The sequence below is a fragment of the Eupeodes corollae genome, chromosome 3, assembly GCF_945859685.1.
Source record: "Eupeodes corollae chromosome 3, idEupCoro1.1, whole genome shotgun sequence".
NCBI classification, from domain to species: domain Eukaryota; kingdom Metazoa; phylum Arthropoda; class Insecta; order Diptera; family Syrphidae; genus Eupeodes; species Eupeodes corollae.
In genome coordinates this window covers 56,991,224-57,011,115 of record NC_079149.1, presented here as the reverse complement: position 1 = coordinate 57,011,115, position 19,892 = coordinate 56,991,224, and the positions used below count along the sequence as shown (strand labels likewise).

Below are 19,892 nucleotides of genomic sequence, written 5' to 3'. Positions count from 1 at the left end.
AACACAATATCGTTACCAAGATTAGAACTTTGCGGAGCTGTTATGCTGGCAAAACTTCTCGATTATACCCGATCAGTTCTTCCATTTGACCAATGTAAGTATATGGCGACATATCCCCACCAAATTAAACCCAGCTGATTTAATATCTCGTGGTATCCTTCCATCGAAATTGAAGATCAATACACTATGGTGGAATGGACCACACTTTTTTCATGAAAAATGGGATTTCTCAGTACCGAAACAACCTGCCCAATTAGAAACTGAAGAAGAAAAGAAACAAATCAAGACTCATGTCACCATCAAAGATGCTAATGGCATTCTTGATGTAGTTTGCAAAAAATCCAAGCTTATCAAGGTATTAAGAATCGTCGCCTTAGTAAACAGATTTATCTATAATTTAAGAAAGGATGATGTTTTAAGAATGAAATCAGTTCTTTCACCCATAGAACTTGACATTGCATTGCGTACAACCATAAGGAGTGTTCAACAATTCATGTTTCCCGATGTCATAAAAGAACTCGAACTTACTAAGAGAACAAAGCTTAATAAATCTCTAAACATGTTTATTGATCGATCTGGTATTATAAGAATTGGTGGCCGACTACAAAATGCCAATCTTACATATGATCAAAAGCATCCTATTGCATTGAAACCAGATCATAACTTCTCGAAACTCATCATTGAAGATGCTCATGAGAAAACCCTACATGGAGGTATCCAGCAAACAATCGCTTTTATTCGAAATCAATTTTGGATTTTCAATATGAAAAGAACAGTGAAGAAGTGGTTGAGTAAATGCTTCACTTGTTTTAGTAATCAACCCAAATCAATGCAACAACTGATGGGAAACCTTCCTGCACCCAGAGTAAATATGTCACGACCATTCACTCACACTGGTGTAGACTATGCCGGCCCTTTGGAAGTTAAAACTTGGAAAGGAAGAAATTCCAAGAAATTTAAAGGATATTTTGCAATTTTCATATGTCTCTCCACCAAAGCAATTCATCTTGAAGCTGTAACAGATCTCACAACTCAAGCCTTTATCGCCGCGTTCAGAAGATTTATATCTCGAAGAGGAATATGTTCAAATATTTATAGCGACTGCGGTACTAATTTCAAGGGTGCTAATACCGAACTTCAAAAGATGTTAAATGTAGCCAAACATGATTATAAAGAAATAGCTGACTCACTAAGTAAATTGGGTACCAAGTGGAACTTTATTCCTCCTGCTTCTCCTCACTTTGGTGGTTTATGGGAAGCAGGAGTGAAATCAGTCAAATACCACTTAAAACGGGTTGCCCGAAACCAAGCCCTAACATTCGAGGAGCTCAGTACGCTTCTAACACAAATAGAAGCTTGTCTTAACTCGAGACCCCTTTGTCCCGTTACAGATAGCTTGGATGATTTTAACGCCCTAACACCAGCGCACTTTTTGATCGGCACATCAATGCATACAGTCCCTGAAGCCAACCTACCAACCGAAAAGATAGGCTACTTGGACAGATGGAAACGACTACAAGCATTACTGCAGTCATTCTGGAAGGAATGGAGCGGAGAATATTTAACAAGGCTTCAAAATCGACCGAAATGGTTGAAAATCGAAAAACAACCTAAGATCGGAGATTTAGTCTTGCTGAGAGATGAAAGACTTCCACCGTCACAATGGTCCCTAGCAAGGATTGTTGAAACCTATCCAGGACAAGATGAATTGATCCGCGTTGTAAAAGTAAGAACCCAGAACAACGAATTCAAAAGGCCTATCACAAAAATCTGCCCACTCCCATCGAACAACATTGATACAGAAACCACAACAGTGTAAAGATCAACTTAAATTGAAAAGAAAAAAAAAATTAAAATACCGCAAAATTTGTGAAAAAAAAACTTAAACCCAAACATATAAGAAACTGATAAAAATTATATCCAAACAAACCAGAATATATGTATATATGTATCTATAGATATGTATAAATATATACGCACATACACACGCACACACACATATATTTTCAACACAATCAAAATTCGGTTAAGCCAAATTACAATGTACTGAAAAAATCTTATATTATATTAAAATCACATTTAAAACACATTTACAAATCATTTAAATAAACTCAAAACATATACATCATATAATCAACACATTTATATAAAATTAATTATCAACACATATTTAAACAACTTCCACCCAAGCAAAATAAAAAAAGGGGTGTTTTGTGCTCAAAATACAATCCCACATATATATTACAACTCAACTCAACACATACAGTCCACTAAAGAAATGCTAAAAGAGAAAACATACTAAATAGTCAAAATAAATTTAAAATTGATAAACTCATAACATAATCTAATTAAAATTATTAATATAAAATATAAAATATAAAATCAAAAACAAACAAAATAAAACTCACATAAATAAATTCATCAAATTAACTGAGGTGGCAACCATAACAACACCTGAAAAAGAAAACAAACATATATACATATATTCAAACCATTATTGCGAAAAATAATTGCAACTTACCATCGTGCGTCGGCATCAGCAGCTTATCTATGCTTAACTATAATAATCACCAATCAACCTGTTTAAGAATGAAACAAAATATATGTACAAATGTATGTATAATAATTCACATATAAACAAAATAAATAGGAGGTATTCAATTAATAATGCCGCATGAAATATAAAGATATACACAGCTAAAAGTAAATTAAAATCACAACACTGGACAAAATCTCAATGACGCGAACCTCTTCAAAAGAAATTACACATTATGTACATAGTTAATTGAGGATCCAAAGTAAGAAATAACGGAAGAACATTTCAAACATATAGCACATAAATTATATTACACAGATTATGGTACACAAATTAAACACTTTAGATTGAATTAAATTATTTATTACTTACTGAAATATCAAAATAATAAGGAACAATTAACATATACTTACCAAACAAATAAATGAATGGAAAACGGAACACACACCGATCGCGATAATTATGTTTTTTTATTTTTTTTTACCAACAATAAAATATACATAAGTACTGCACAAAATAAACCTGAATGAAAAATAATGTCGGAATCGAAAGGAAACTGCATATGTTGTCTCGAGTATCGAACTTTCTTAAGCTTCGATTGCAATATGCAATTATAAGTCAGGGATGTCGTACAAAACTGACGTTAACTTTTTGTTAGGGTTTACATGATGCAAGGCAAAACGAAGGTTGAAATTTATTAACTATAATAGGTTTTGGTGAAGTAAATGAATTTGATACATACCTATATTGTTTAAAATAAATTATAATTGAAAAGATAATTAATCACATCTCTCTTTGCATGTAATTTTCTAAAATAATACATTTGGTACCTCTTTAACGCTTATGGTCGACCAAAGTGATATGACCGTTTACCTTGTGCACTGGGGGGGGAGAATGTTGGATGCTGCCACAATCGGAATGTCAACTTACCATTAATCTAATGTGGGATTAAAAATCACCAACTGTTATACAAATTTCATAAAAAGAAGGTCAGATGGAGGTTACTACAAGAACCATGGACACTTCGGTTTAAATTGTGATTTGAAAAGGGTGTTTTCTAAAATAAAGAAAAATTTAATAAATTTGAAGTTTTGAGTTTCCTTTTATATTTTTTATAACAAAATCAAACTTTTTGTGCAGAACATATTGATTTCCGACTCAAATATCTTTTTAAAACTTTGAGATTTTAGTTTCTAACTAATTTAGCTTATAAAAATATTGCTGTCAAAATTCTGTAAAATTTTGAGAAAAATCAAATAGACACTTTCTTAACAAAAAATAAATACCAAAAATAAATAATAATATCTTTTCAAAAATTTAACATATGGGCTATATAAAAATACTGTTTTCAAAATTCAGTTATTTTTAATAAAAATCTAACAGTCTGTTTTTTCATACAAAATTAAAATCTAAATAAAATTGTAAAAATTGATGTTCGGTTCTCGATATCTCGTGAATAATAGAAAAAAATGGCTTCTTATTAATTCCATTCATCCAATTTGCATGTGTTTATAGGTATTAGAAATAAAAACTTTTAAGAAATGCTACTAAAATTGGTAGAAATTGGTTTCGAATACAAATCTCGTTAACTATAATAGATTTTGAAATCAAACTCTTTTATCATATGCAAAATATTGTTGGTGATTTTTAATTTTTTTAAAAATTATTTAACTGATAACTTCTTTAACAAAACACGAAATCACAAGCCTTTCAAGCAAGACAAATCGACTGACGAAATGGGAAGTTAATAGTGTGGGTCGCATCCCAGCCTCTTTTTGTTGTGAAGTTATGTCCATGCAAATATGCACAACACGATTAAAACCTTGTGATAGAATATTCTGCGTGTTATTCGAGCCAGCCGCTGCTGTTACTTGCCAAAACATAATAACAATTCCATGTCCTTACAATAAATCTAAATTATTGGCTTTTTTGGTAATAGTAAGCTTTCATTTAGTATTAATTGACTTAAATTTTGTTGTCTGTTATACGACCAACTGGATTGGTATCATTCACACATTCATTTTTTTTTATAAATGTTCAATTTAAATATTCTCTATTATGATTAAGGTTTAAAAGGCACTCGGGATAATTTTCAAATACTTTTTTAAAAATTACAATTACAATTACAATTACTTGGAATTCAAAATTTCTTTTGAAATTAACGAAATCGATTAAGGTTATCCTATGGGTAGGCAACGAATTATTGTGCTTAGATAGTATTGCATTAGGTATTAACTTTGTGATGTGATTTTTGTTTTTCTAGTGGAAGTTTAGCTCGTCTGAATGTTAAAGAACGTATAGCTTTAGTATAGGAAATGTCTTAAAATCTTTAAAACAACCTTTTTTTATTAAAAATATAACTCTTTTTACATATAATACTAAATATGTGATATATTAATGGAATCTATAATCTGGCCTTTGGTTTCTCATAGCAGGAATAATGGCCTTGGTAGCGTTTAGTCCTAGTACTACGCCCTTACAAATCGGCTTGGTACCATATCTAATTATCTAAATCTGATCGAGAATCTGATTCAGCTTGCCCATGATGAAGATTAAACGAAAGCGTGATAAACGTACTGGAGTATAGGTCTCCATATTGGATACATAGATATTTTATTTTGTATTGGATGTGAATTAGATGTTGATGAACTGAAAAACGTGAAGTATGACTAGGTGACGTCTTATACAAATACTATCGTCTTGGTGATTACTGTCTGATAACGGTGACGACGAATGGTGTCCGCTTTTATAAAGCATGGAACGCTTTTATTTTAACTTTCCAGTCTTCCAATATATTGTAAGCATTTTTCTTCAAAATAAAACGGCAAACTTTTAGAACTTTTATAGAACTATATTACGAAAAAAGGTAGAACAGACAACCAATTGACCTTGGACTTTCATTTATATGATAAAAGTATACAAGGTGAGCTATCTACGTAGATAATGTTCACTTGGAAGAAATTAATCATAAAATAATCAGATGATAATAATTACTTTTTAAATAGTTTTATGAGCTTAATAGTAAGGCCTTATGCTTCAAATAATTTAGAATGTTTAAATAGATGCAGACCCTTCTGAACGGAAACGCTGAGTTTGAATATTTTTCACTTAAATTTATCATTTCGCATTAAAGGAAATATCAATGAAATGATTACAATCCAATTAAGTGGGCGAAAAGCACACCCACCAAAATCCAAACTTGATTTTATTTGGTTAACGTTAGTTTTAAACATCCGTCTTGTCACTGTTTTATGATTTCAAGGAAAATTAGAGCATATCACCAATCTTCTTATGGCTTTTAAAATTTGTTATTATTGATAAATGATAACATTATTATATTTGTACGTAAAACGTCGTCGTTTGTAAACCAACAAAGGAAGACTTACTAAGATAGAGATAGTATTTCTTATAATAGATGTAATCTTAGATATAGAATATTTATGTGTTTCATATTTATCTTTTTTTTGTATCAAATGAATAAGCAAAATTTATGATTGAAATAAATGATGAAGTAAATATTCAATAAAAATCACACACATCTGAAATCTCAGGCTTTATGATATTGTATAAATGGATCCTATTGGGTATGAAATGAAGAGAGGAAAAGGCTTGAAGATAGAAGCCAGAAACGATATCAAACAGAATACTTGGAAAGAAAAACTCATCACAATTTACTCTGGGACCTGGGTTGCTAGATTCTTCGTTCGCTTCTAAGAGGATAATATAGGAAATGAAGACATTACCTCAGTAAGGCTTTCACATGAGGCAATTCAAATCTGTTGCAATGGCTGCCGTATCATAATTAAAATTTTTTGAAGACTAGATTAAAAAATTTAAAAAGATGCTGGAATACGTACCACACTCCTCATCTGTGGAAGTCAGTCGATTTTTTTTTTTTTTTTTAAAGCTTTGACAAAATAATAATACATATATTTTTTGGGTTATACGCAAATTTGAAGTCAACGTATTTCTTTGTTTTCAAAATTCTTGATTTAAAGACCATTTTTTTTCAGTTCTTTGTTTTTATTGTAGGTTTGAGTGTTTTATTAGAAAAGTTGTCATTTGTTTTTGTTTTTTTTTTTTTTTTTAATTAACTAAATGATAGCAACAATATTTTGCAAATAATAAAAAAAGTTTGAAGTGGTACCCGTGGCATGATGGTTACTGCGTTGGACTGTATATCCAACGTTGTGCTAAGACATTTACCGACGGAAGCAATTGACATTTACACCACACTCTTCAACAATGCACTGAATAATGCATATTATCCAATGCATTGGAAGACCGCTGTGGTTCATCCTCTTCCGAAAAAGGGAAAGGACAACTCCAACCCGTCAAATCTTCGGTCGATAAGTCTTCTTCCGAGCATCAGCAAAGTTTTCGAAAAGATCATTAATAGGGCTCTGACTAAGTGGGCTGCGGACAACAAAATAATTCCGGATAAACAGTTCGGGTTCAAGGCGGGTCATAACACAATTCATGCTGCGTCTAAACTCGTTTCTGATATCCAATGGAATAAATCAAAACAACAATGCACAGGTGCTGTTCTGGTTGATTTGCAAAAGGCCTTTGACACCGTATGGTTAGAGGGTCTTTACCTAAAACTGAGCAGGCTTGGCATAAGCAAGCCATTGTTGTATATACTTTATGATATGCTTAACGGTAGAAAGTTTGTTGTCAAAAGTGGCAATGTAACTTCTACCTCAACATTCTCAATTAAAAATGGTCTTCAACAGGGAGCGGTGAATTCGCCGATTCTCTTCAACATTTACACCAGCGATCTGATTGGTAGTCTTACAAAGGCAATTGCGTACGCCGACGATCTAATTGCGTACAGAACGGCCCGAGAGGTTGAGGTTATTAGAATTCTCTTGCAGCGTGATTTCGACAAGATTAAGCGATATTGCGACGACTGGAAACTGAAAATAAATGTCCAGAAGTCGAAGACAATTCTGTTCCGGACTCCGTTGGCTAGGGCCACGAGGGATACGTGTAAGAATTGGCGCAAGATGGTCATCGTTGATCTTCACGGGCAGCCATTAGCGAGCAAAAGTGTAGTGAAGTACCTCGGTATCTGGTTAGATCAGTATTTATATTTCGACAGACATATAAATTCTGCTCTGACCAGGGCCAGAGGAGCCTTCGCTCTGACGAAACGGCTGTTTTTTAGCAGTCGGCTTGACCCCAGAGTGAAGGTAATTTGCTACATGGCCCTCATACGGCCAATGATCGTTTATGATTGTCCTGTGTGGTTCAACGTTGAACCTTCCCAGATGGAGAAGTTTCGGGTGTTCGAGCGGCAGTGTTTACGACGCTGTACCGGCTTTTATCGAACAGCCGAGTCTTCTTATGTGCATTATTTTTCCAACGAGGTCCTATACAACGGGGCTCGAATCAACAGAATTGACAATTTCGTGATAAAACTCGTTCGACGTCATATTGCAAGAGCTATGTCTTCGACTAACAATTTAATTTTTGGGGCGTTCTATCCGAACGACGAGTATTTTGAAAGTGCACGCTTGAGCGACTTTATTCCACCAGAGGCATTCCTCTTCTTAGACAAATGCGGTCTGATACAGGATAGATTGGCAGTTCCGTTAATCTACCACGTCAGACGAAGAACCGTGGCGTGGATAGGCGACTCCCGTACAGTCGGGAAGTCATGGCACAAGGCGGAGCGGAGCTCCTTCGGTTCAGTAGGGCTGTGTCCGAACGGGACCGAACTGATAGGGTGAAGCAGGAGAACCAGTTTTGGTGGCTTCAATCGGCACTTGATATTGGGTAGTCGGGATGGGGTTTTAAGCCTTGGCCGGCTTACATACTTGTTTTATAGTTTTAGGGTTTAGTTTTAAGTAGAATAGGCATGGTGGCACAAAAAGAAATAGAAAAAAAATAATAAAAAAAAATACAAAAAAAAAACATTAAAAAAAAAAAAGAAAACATGGAACAAAAAAAAAAATAAAAAAGACAACAAAATATGAAAAACAAAAATGTTAGATAGTTAGATTTGCTGCTGTGGTTGTTCTAGTTTTAAGTAGTTTATAGGTAGAATAGGTAGTTTTAGTTAGTTTTAAGTTTTATTTAAGGACCTTATTTTAAGTAGTTTGTAAGTAAAAATAAAAAAGGATATTGATATTAGTTTTTTTTTTTCAAATTTTCTAATAAATACAAAATAAATAAAATTTAAATAAAGTAAAATAGATCTTAGGGCCGAAAGGCATTAGCTTTAAGTGTTATAGTTTAACTTAGAGTGTCCGTATGGGACCATTAAGTTAGTTGTAAGTTATGATTAATTAGGCTAGTTTTATGAATTTTTGTCTAGCTTTAAGATAGGTTTAAGATTGAATAAATAAAAATGAATTTGGAAAAAAAAAAGTGCGTTGGACTGTCATGCTAGAGGTCTTGTGTTCGATCCCTGCCTATGCCATCTAAAGTCTTTTCACGGGTACTGCCTCTTGCGAGGAATTAACAAATTCTCCAAGAGTAACTATTGTCATGAAAAAGTGCTTTCTCAAAATTAGACGTTCGGAGACGGCATATAAACTGTAGGTCCCCTCCATTCCTGACAACATTACTCGCACACAGGAATGGTTGAGAGTTGTAAGTCACTAGGCCTTGGTTCTCAACGGACTGTCGCTCCACCCAATTTATTTTTTTTTTTTAAATAAGTTTGATATGAATATCTGTTAATGTTCACAAAATATTTAGTTGAAATAAAATTTGTACCAGTTTTAGCCACATTTTTTGAAAGTTAATAAGTTAAGCAGGCCATTGTATTTTTCTAAATTCTTGACTACATGTTAAAAAAATAAAATGCACGACTAAGTCGCACGAACTTGCTCCTGTACAAAACGGAAAAGTAAAACAAAATGGCTTAATATTTTATCTAATAAGGGGATGAGAACTTTTGCATGCTTACGTCAGCTGTTTATGATCTTTTACCGATATTTGTTTTTATTTAGATTCAGTCTGGTTTTACTTGTGTACGATCTTTGTATATGAAAAATGGTTTGTATTATATATAAAGCTACGATGCGATTCATATAGATTCAACTTGTTCCTTCAAACCTTTTTTTCTTTGGATAGCTTTATTGTAATTTCATATTAGAAGAACCAGGATCTAAAATAAATAAGATAAGAAAGAGACAGACCATAATGTTTAAATTGTAAAGCGATCGCCTATTTGTTGTGTAATTAGGTAGCAGGTAGATGTCTAAAACGAATAAAGAATAGTTCATTGGCGTGCTTAGCTTTATGCAGATAGATAGATAAGGACATGTTTATGATGATAATAAAGGAATGTTATTGGTAGCTAAAAGGTACATACTACATTCCTTCTTTACTACAAGTTTTCAGCGCAAACTTGGAGTTTTTACGTTCAGTTTATTTATTTTGTTAAAGTTTAAAAAATAACAAGCATACGAACAGGTACAAGAAATTGCTATTCATGTGGTGTTTACAGTCAGGCTTTTATACGTTTTGGATTTTAGTTATGAAGTGACACGTTAAAAAAGTAATTCTAATAGAAAATACATATACTCTTTCTGGCCCGTTTCTTTAACTTGTACTAAGTATTTATTCTTTTATATGGGCGAAGCAAGTAAATCATGTGTCAAAACAACCTTATTCGTAAAGAATAATATTTTAAAATCACATACAAAGTTAAAAAGTGATAGACACTTTAAAATTGATTGTTGATTAAATATACCATATAAATGTGTACCAAATGCATTAATTTAGATGAAAGATCCGAATGTAATTACGATTTTGTCAAAATACTGCGCTCTTTCGGGCGCATGCATAGTTAAAATATTAAGAAAAAAAAAACTATTTTAAGATTGAAAATTTCACCCGAAAAATAAGTTTGTCTTCAAAAATTTAAATGCCATTTTATAAATAAAAAAATCTTTGATTTTTCAATGTTTTTTTTTGAAAATTAATTTTGTATATACAAAATTTTTAAATTTCGTTCTAAAAATATTTTTGGAATGCAGTTGCTTAGTGATTGTTAATATACGCTATACACTTGAATTTCGTTAAAAACTGTTGAACAGTTTTTGAGATATAGAATTTTGAAAAAAGAAAATTCCATATTTTTTGTTTTCAAAAAATCCAAACAATAAAAAATTTCACTTTTGTTAATCAGATATTATTAAGGCAGTATAAGAGCTTATTCAGAAAAAAATTTATTGAAATCAGTTCATAAGTTGCTGAGAAAATTAAAAAACAAAATAACGGTTCTATGAGCGGCACCGGTACAATACAAAAATTTGTTTTTCTTATTAAAAGAAGCAAGTTAAAAAAAATTTTAGAGAAAATTTAAAAAAATCTATCGGTTTGTTTTTGAGAAAATTCGAATTTTCGTTTTTTGACCAAAAAAATTGTATGGGGGCCACTGTTAGTTTTGATCTTAAAAAAAATGAAAAAAACGCCTAGTGCGAATCTGCTCAAAACCCTAACTTCCAAGTTTTAACTCAATCGACCCAATGGTTTAGGCGGTAGGAGCGTGGACAGAGAAACAAAACCGACCGGACGGAATCGCGCGACGCACTTTTTTCGCCTTCTCTTCCATCGCAATATCATGTTTGATTAAAATCTCGAGTTTGAAATTTTGCACGAATGCAAAACTTGCCATATAGTTCCTATATTTCGCAAGTAAAAATTGTTTAGAGCGAATGTATTTAGTTATCGAAAGATATTTGTGTTCGAACTATCGATATCTCTTGAAGGCATTGACTTCAACATGATTTCATTCTGTGCTAAATTTTGTTGTTAACGTCAGATATTGTTCTTAGATAAACCAAATCTGTATTTGTTGATATAAGAAATACAATTTTTCAAGAAATGCCAATTGTTTTTAAATAAAAATATCTTCAGTAATAATAGGTTTTAGAATAAAAACTATTTCATTATTGTTGGTAAATTTAAGTTTCTTTTACAAAAACAAAAATTGGAAACAGCAAAACCAACAAAAAACTGATAAAAAATGGTTTTTGGCTCAACAATTAGAAGATATTGATATTGACTTTAAATTATTCATCTAACTCTTAATTGTTATGAATATTTTGTTAAACTGTTAAACAGAACAAATCGGCAGACGGGATGGAAAGTTATCAGACAGGGTCGCACTCTTTTTTTAAAATTAAGAAACCACCAACTCAAATTTCTTGAAGGTCCTTTGAACATCTTTCACTATTATTATCTGTGAAAAAAAATTATTTGTAGTCGATATCTCTACTGATTCTTGAGATATGGACAACTGAAAAGGTATCTGAAAAACATATCTCTAAAAACCTTTGATTTAGACCTTAAAACTCCGATTAATTGTAAGTTTAAGCTTAAATTATTTTAACATTTCTGGGATAATTAAACAACACGAAAAGAAAACATCCTTTCAAAATAATTACTGAATTATATTTCCAAGCTATGGATCTATTATTTTTTAAAAATATTGATCGTGTTTTTAAACACAATACACACAAAAGAGAGATTTCTATATTATAACTATCTTTTCTTAAAAAGAAGTCGTTTTGAAATACTTAGGATATTTCAATTTAAATTTAAATTCAACAACTCAAAATGTCAAACTTCAGAAAATATTTAACTTTCCATAGGAAGTTATTGTAGTCTTTCCGATTTGTCAAATTAAAAATGTTGACATTTCTTGAACTTGAAACGTCCCTAGAGTCGAAATAAAAGATTTTTAGAAAGATGTCTGTGCGTGTACGTACGTTCGCGAAGTTTTTGTCGCCGTCCATAGCAATAAATTTTATATTATATATTTTAACGTGAAGCCGAACAAAAAAAAAATTTGGCCCCTTGAATATTTTAAGAACGAAAAATGATTTTATCTCCAGAATAATTTTATGCAACGAAAATAACGTTTTTGGCATCTGGTAAAACTTTGAGTAAACATTAGTTTTCGGCTAAAAATCTCGTTTCCGAAAATAGATTTTGAAATCAAACTATTTCATCATCTGCAAAATATTGTTGGTAATTTTTAATTTTTTTAGAATAATTCAATTGACAACTTTTTAAACAAAACACGAAAACCTTCAAACCTTTTAAGCGAGACAAATTGACAGACGGGATGGGATGTTATCAGTGTGAGCTGCAACTTAGCCCTTTTTTTGTTTTGTATTGAGAAGAACTATACTCTGATATATAAACATATTTCGAAAAAAACTTTGAAATTAGTTTTTTGCTCTTCATTTCTTCATCCAAAAGCAACACAAATCGAATATTCTGAACTCGTATATCAACAAACCTAAAGCCATAATAAAACAAGTTAGGTTCTATAATTTTGTAATTTTTATTTATATTTTTTTCACACACAAGATTCCTTTATTTTAACAACAATTAAAGGAATTTAATAAAACAATGTGATGCAATTTCTAACACTTTATGTTTTTGGTTTCTTTTCTAACAAAATTGGTACAACCAATCTTCAAGTGACTTCAGACACAAATAACATAAAAATTCTATAAATGAAAAATTCAACTCATTGCTTTCATTCAGTTTTTAATTCTTATCAGTTATTTTAAATAAAAAGATAAATCAATAAAAAATTGGCACAATATTAATGGCAAAGTCATAACAAATTCTAAGAATATCTCAAGATATCTATAAATACTCGTATTTCTTAATTGTGTGCGTTTTACAATAATTATACTCAAAACGCAAGAAGCCAATTCCAATCTCTTCTTTATCGATTTTTGATTAAGTGGATGGTTAAAAAATAAAACATCAAAATACAAATTAATACGAAACACCCGTAAGTATTCGCATGCCTATTGTGTTTGTATGATAAGATACTGACTACGCCTTTCTTAACACTTTTAGCGCTCCTTTCTAATTCGTCCAAAACAACAGAGATATAGATATAAGTCATGTGTATGGATGTAGACCAATTTAACCATATACCTATACTTAAATTCGTTTACAGTTCTGTTTAAATTTTAACAAAAGATTGGACAAACAATCATGCATTAAATTGGTATAAAAAGCCAGAAACGCTTTCGGTAAAGCATTCAGTTTCGAACATTAACTGTTAACGAACACAACGACCAAACAACATAACACCTTTCAACATGAAGTTTATCTGCAGTCTTTTAATCCTTGTTGGAGTTTTTGCTCTTAACGTAAGTGTTTTTAATATTTCTTAGTTTTATTACAGAATTGAATTACAAATAATTATTTTACTTCTACTTAAAGGATGCTTCAATACCATACGAAGCACAAATGAGAATAGTTAAAGACAAAATGAGGTTGGCAGATTTGAAAAAGATGGCATTGAACAGGGATATGAGTAGTTCAATTCAATGCTCTCAAGACCTTTTGGCTATTCTTACTGAAATATTGGGCACTTACAATTCCGACTTAGATAATTGTAACAAAACAAAGACAGAAGAAATAGAAGCTCATAACGCTGCCGCTAGAAAACGGGTTGAACAATTTAGTGCAGACACGCAGAACACGTGCGATTCTCTCAATGCGTGTAATGAATTGGATTCAATTGAAGCCATTTTGTTATGCTATGAATCAGAAGTGAGTATCCCGTAAAAAATCTCCCTTTATACCTATTTTGTTTATTAATAATGTGAATTTTTCAGAGTTCTCAAAGTGCAAGGACGCTTACAGCCGTTTCAAACGAAGCTACAACTGCTAAAGTTGAACTGCAGAAAAATATTGAAAACAGCAACGGCAAAGAGGATATCTGCAAGACCAAAGCTTACACCGATTACAGCACAAAATCAGACAAGGCTAACGATGATTTCAATAATTGTGTGAACAATAAAAATGGTAATAAGCCAACCACTACCACAACTACTACTACAAAAGCACCTGCTCCAACACCACCCGCTGAAAACGGAGAGCCAGCCAGTCGAGGAGGACGTCAAAATAGACACCATAAAAATATGGGAGTTTAATCCTCAATTAGCTAATACATCAAAGTTATAACACTGAATCGGTTCTTCAGCTAGATAGAGTTTCTTTGGAAACTGTTGTTTGCTTCATGAAAAGATTGTTATAAATTTGATTTAAATATAATAAATATATTTTGAGATCATAATTGAATTGTTCGACTATTTCTTTATACTTAATTTCAAACATAGTGCAATTGTAAGAGTTTTTAAAAAGTAGCTCAAGGACTTTGAAACATAAATCCTCTGGATTTTTTTTACTTGGAGTTTCAGAAATTTAGACGATTTTTTTGTCTTTTCACAGTCTTTCACTCTTCCCTTTTGAATGAAGTAAATTTGTCTTTATTTAAAATGTATGTATTTTCGAATGTTTAAGTGTTCTTATGTCGAAATTATTCTAAAAATTACCTGAATTTTCTACTGTTTTGGTAATTTTTCAACCCATTTATTTATTTAAACGAGGAAAGTTGAGCTTGGAAACTAATTAAAGAAACAAATGCCATAACACAGCCTTATATATAGAACAAAAACAAATTAAGGTCCTTGTAAATAAGGGTTAAATGAAGAAGCAGAGTGTTAGAATTAAGCTCCTCTTATTTTATTTTCCTTTTTCTTAAAGTTTTTACCCGTTGCTTACCGTTTTTTACACATCATCGTTTTTAAACATCCTGAAATGATCAACGAAAAATTGTTTTTAACATTGTCGATTTTTGAAATGGTGTTTGTTCTATTTGTTTCAAATATTATTTCAAAATTTAGTAAAAGCAATGATTCCGGGAAAAATAAAATTTTAATTTAATTATATTTTTCTTGATTTTTATGACTTATTTTATATAAAATGATGAATCAATAAAAGATTGGCATAGTTTTATGTCCAGCACAAAGAAAATTCGTAGAATATCTCAAGATGTTTGTAAATACTCGAATTTCTTTAATGTGTGAGTTCTGCAATAATTACTCGAAATTCAAGAAGCCAATTTCAATTTTTCTTTATTGATTCTTAATTAAGTGGTTGCTTCAAAAATACCAATTAAGAAGATATGCTCTTAAGTATTCTCGAGTTTATTTTGTTTGTGATAAGAAACACATTAAATACGTCTCTCATCACATCTCTTTTTAACTTTTTAACAAAATATTGGACCAACAATGATGAATTAATTTTATATAAAAAGTCAGGGACACCTTCAATAACGTATTCAGTTTATAACATAACTATCCGAAAACACCACATCTTTAAACATGAAACTTCTTTGCACTTTTTTAATCCTTGCTGGAGTATTTGCTCTTAACGTAAGTTTTTCTCATATTTTTAAATTTTATTTAAGAGCTGTAAATTTAAATATTTTATTGATAAACACAAATTAATAAATATTTAACTATAAATTGTTCGTACTTTAAGGATGCTTCAATGTCATACGAAGCACACATGAGAATATTTCATGACAAAATGAAGTTAAATGATTTAAAACGGGTGGCACTGTACAGAGATTTGGATAGTTCAGTGCAATGTTCTCAAGACCTTTTGGCTTTTCTTACTGAAATATTGACTGCTTACAATAGCGACGTAGCAGCTTGTAACAAAACTAAGGCAGAAGAAATCGAAGCTCATAACGCTATTGCTAGGAAAAAAATTGAAATATTTAGGGAGAACCTGGAGAGCGCGTGCGGTGTACAGAGCAGATGTGACGAATTGAATACAACTGAGGCCAGTTTGTCATGTTATCAATCAGAAGTGAGTGTCTTCTCTTCCACTCTCTTTTATAGTGTATAGTTTGAAAATTTTCAAATTTTCAGAGTTTTCAAGGTGCAAGGATTTTAACAATGATTTCAAACGGAGCTTCAACAGCAAAAGTTGAACTGCAGGCAAGTATTGAAAACAGCAAAGGCAATGAGGAAGTCTGCAAGGCAGAAGCTTACACCTGTTATAGCCAAATGTCAGAAAGGGCTAACATGGATTTCAATAAGTGTGTAAAGAATAATGAATCTAAGCAATTGATATCTAGAACAAATGAACTTTCTCCAATAACACCCTCTAAAACTGAAGAAATTGGTCATCAAAGACATGGGATTTTAATGCTTGGAAGCTTATAAATCAAAGTCAAAGTTATAAAAATTAATCGATACTGCGGAGTTCCTCAAAACTATTGTTGTATTCTTTATGAAAAGATTGTTTATATATCATAAATAAATTTTGAAAACAATATTGATTTTTAAAATTTTATTTTTTTAAATTAAAAAATAGATAGTTACATAAATATGTCCTGGTTTCCGTTTATATTAATCAACGAAAGCAATTTAATCTTAAAAGTTAAAGAAAGAAATAAATGCGTCTTACTGTAGCTTAAGTATATTGAACAATCCAAGACTAACAAAATTGGTTTCTGAATCAAATTAAAGATAAACCTTGCATAGAAATCTTTATGTAAAGTAGTCGAGTGACAGAAGTAAGCCTCTTTTTTAAGTTTTATATTTCTTAAAATTGTTCCACATAATTACCGATACCATATAATTACCGACACGGTGTTGCTCAAACATACAAAATGGGGTTTCAGACTCCAAAAACTAATTTTTAAATTACAGTAATAATTTGGGAAAAGGGGAATTTAAAGCTTTCTTAGATTTCTATATCTATCTGTGACAAATTGGAACTAATTATTCTTGCTTTGTGTATACAAACAAATTTTTCCATCTAGAAGTTTCTGTTAAAATAATAATAGGTTATTTTGCCATTCACAGCTGGTTTTTGCTCAAAATATTTTCAAAAATTCAGCATTTAGAACAACTTCGAAATATATGAAAACTTACTTTTAAAATAAGTGTAATAATAAGTTTTTGAAAAGAAGTTTTAGCTGAAATAAAATACACACTGCACCCGTTGACCCGTTTTTCTTGGAAAGTGGAGTCACAGCCAACTGTTAAGACTGACATTGAATACATGGATTTGGGTGACCTGTGATTCATATGCCATGCATAACACGACTTCATTCCAAAACAATGTTGTCAGCAGTCTTTTCGATTTGAATTCTGTGCTTCAAAACTGCGATTTAAATCTAAAGGCCTTGATTTTTTGGGATCTGTGTCTATGTTACAGCACTTAAGTCTTATGACATCCAACTATCCAAGCGAGCCGTGATTGAGATCCCAAAACCATCAATAAGGTCTTGAAAAATGCACTACTGCGAACGTTGTGTTACATAATTAAAAACTTTATGAAACAAATATTAAAGGGTGGGTTAAGTTTTAGGGTCCTCCATCCGATGGCCCAAATTATAGACATCGAGGTGGTATAATTGAGGTTCACTGCATTTTATGTGCCGAATTTTTGTATCCTTTATCTTTTAGCCATATCTTCCAATTCGGTAAATAAAAAGTTCGTTTTCATCTCATGATCATCATTCAAAGTAAGTGCCTAACCAGCCTTACAGCTGAAAAAATACTGCCCGATTATGCCACCACACTATCGCAAATAGCATCAATATTTTCTGCATTACGAGCTGTTAGAGCATACACTGGTGTTTTTACATCGCCTACAGACCCGATTTGCTCAATTTTTTGCATTTTCCGACAAAAATCACGAAGTGCACGAAATTCAGTTTGATTTAAGGCCCATTTTTATAACAACCCTACAAAACTTTAATGCGTTTTTGGATTGTGTACTTTTTCATAATTCAAATTGAATTAGTCTAAAATTGAGAAAAGTGAATTGAAATGCAGACATAAAATGTACGTTAAGGTGTGGTTCACATTCAACATCAGCCCAAAAATTTAACCACCCTTTACGTGATAAAGTAGGACTTGTTCATTTTATTGCATTTTTAAAATTGAAATTTGTATCTGGCGAACCCTTTACATTTCTACGTAATTATTTTAAAAATAAATGCTTCAAAAACATTGAATACTACTATTATTGTCTTATTTAGAGGTCATCTTTTGTTCATAGCCTTAAACTTAAAAAAAAGCCATTCACAGAAAAATTAGATAAATTATATTACAGATAACATAAACTCAAATGAATATTATAACTATTTATTTATTCTTTTTCAATTATGTTTACTTCTTTTTTAATTAAAAGTCACATATTAAAAATTAATTAATATAAAACAAAAACTGTGTTTAAAATCAATTTTCAATTAAATGAGGAACAGGAAGTAGTTCAAAAATCTTATGAAGGTGTACAGCTACATTATATACTTAAAAACACCAAAACTAATTCAGACCTCATATTTTAGATGTCGCTCACGTGGACTAATAAACTTTTTCCATAATTGATAGAAACACTTGGAAAAATATATCGCTTATCGTGGAGAATATTTTGAAAAATTATTTAATATTAATTGTGTTATCATTGTAAGTCCGGAAATATAAAGGTCAACTTTCATTGTCCCTTAATGGTTAACCATGAAATGGTTTTCAGTTTAAAGCCAACCAAAGCTTCAACTACACAAATGATAGTAAAATAAAATTGAGATTAATTTTAAAAAGTAATTAAAAATGATTTTTTGTTTTCGTAAAGTCCAGATCAATAAAATGTCTCTGAGATATGACTTCTTTAACAAGTATTTGTAAAATATAAAAAAGCAAGCGATTTAATTCAAAGTTTTCAAAGCACATCATAGAAATCTACTCCAAAAGTTAAGAGGAAGATCAGTTAACACTATTATTATTTTAAAACTATTTTTTACCCTGTTCAAGTTCAGGAAAACTTTAAAACCTATGCATTTCCATAGTATTACGGCTACAAGTAGTCTCTAAAGTAGATAGATAATTATAATTTATTTAAGTATCATGTTCAAAAGTCCAAACATCAATAAACTATATCTCAAGTTGATTCTCTTGAAACTATACTCGAATTCAAAATTATTTGGAAACAATTTTAAATCGCATTAGGACATAACTAATATAACTTATAATAGTTATTAATCTCACATATACTCTTCTACAAACACTTAATTGAATTAACGGTAGGAAATTGCTACCAATTAAAATAATTTAATACCAGATTATTGTTTAAAAAATGTCGATGATTAAACTAAACTACTCAAAAAAATGTTTATTTTCGTAGAAATTTGATTCATATTGCGACAGTAGTGAAAACATTAGAATCAACAACTAAGGACTGAAATTTACGTCAACCAACTTATTAAGGTATTTAAAATAAGTGTAAACGTTTTGAATTAATTGTTTATTTGAAATTTTACTAATTGTGAACAATATCTTCTTTGCAATTTTTTCCAACTGTACAAATTCTTGGTAATTTGAAATGTGGTATATTGTTTAGCCATAATAATGGCTTATTTTATATTGTTAACAATAATAATAATATTTTTCAAATGCACTCAAAAGTTCCGCTGCAAAAAAAAAAATAATGTTTACTCAAATTTTAAAAAAAAGCGTTGCTTATTAGATACATTTTTATGAAATGATTTTTGGTA

The 19,892-nt window shown here is 31.0% G+C and overlaps 3 protein-coding genes across 3 annotated transcripts; all 3 read left to right on the top strand.

The window, feature by feature from the left end:
* The first annotated feature begins 42 nt into the window (after positions 1-42).
* Positions 43-1,819, top strand: LOC129950475 (uncharacterized). The gene is made up of 2 exons (XM_056062413.1): positions 43-94; positions 234-1,819. Exons 1-2 carry the CDS (start codon positions 43-45, stop codon positions 1,817-1,819), a joined length of 1,638 nt encoding a protein of 545 aa, XP_055918388.1.
* Positions 1,820-13,518: 11,699 nt separating this feature from the next.
* LOC129951241 (uncharacterized) lies at positions 13,519-14,526 on the top strand. Its single transcript, XM_056063315.1, has 3 exons — positions 13,519-13,677; positions 13,751-14,083; positions 14,149-14,526. The coding sequence occupies exons 1-3, from the start codon at positions 13,627-13,629 to the stop codon at positions 14,464-14,466; spliced, it is 702 nt and encodes a 233-aa protein (XP_055919290.1). The 5' UTR covers positions 13,519-13,626; the 3' UTR covers positions 14,467-14,526.
* A 1,139-nt stretch (positions 14,527-15,665) lies between these two features.
* Positions 15,666-16,596, top strand: LOC129952630 (uncharacterized). The gene is made up of 3 exons (XM_056065361.1): positions 15,666-15,750; positions 15,860-16,192; positions 16,255-16,596. The coding sequence occupies exons 1-3, from the start codon at positions 15,700-15,702 to the stop codon at positions 16,549-16,551; spliced, it is 681 nt and encodes a 226-aa protein (XP_055921336.1). The 5' UTR covers positions 15,666-15,699; the 3' UTR covers positions 16,552-16,596.
* Positions 16,597-19,892: the final 3,296 nt, after the last annotated feature.

Excerpts from the sequence above, each read along its gene's own strand:
- LOC129950475 (XM_056062413.1), top strand. The coding sequence starts at position 43 with ATGCTGGCAAAACTTCTCGATTATACCCGATCAGTTCTTCCATTTGAC. Across the intron at positions 95-233 it reads AGTTCTTCCATTTGACCAAT|TACCGAAACAACCTGCCCAA; the intron begins GTAAGTATATGG and ends GGGATTTCTCAG.
- LOC129951241 (XM_056063315.1), top strand. The coding sequence starts at position 13,627 with ATGAAGTTTATCTGCAGTCTTTTAATCCTTGTTGGAGTTTTTGCTCTT. Across the intron at positions 13,678-13,750 it reads TTGGAGTTTTTGCTCTTAAC|GATGCTTCAATACCATACGA; the intron begins GTAAGTGTTTTT and ends TTCTACTTAAAG. Across the intron at positions 14,084-14,148 it reads TGTTATGCTATGAATCAGAA|AGTTCTCAAAGTGCAAGGAC; the intron begins GTGAGTATCCCG and ends TGAATTTTTCAG.
- LOC129952630 (XM_056065361.1), top strand. The coding sequence starts at position 15,700 with ATGAAACTTCTTTGCACTTTTTTAATCCTTGCTGGAGTATTTGCTCTT. Across the intron at positions 15,751-15,859 it reads CTGGAGTATTTGCTCTTAAC|GATGCTTCAATGTCATACGA; the intron begins GTAAGTTTTTCT and ends TCGTACTTTAAG. Across the intron at positions 16,193-16,254 it reads TGTCATGTTATCAATCAGAA|AGTTTTCAAGGTGCAAGGAT; the intron begins GTGAGTGTCTTC and ends TCAAATTTTCAG.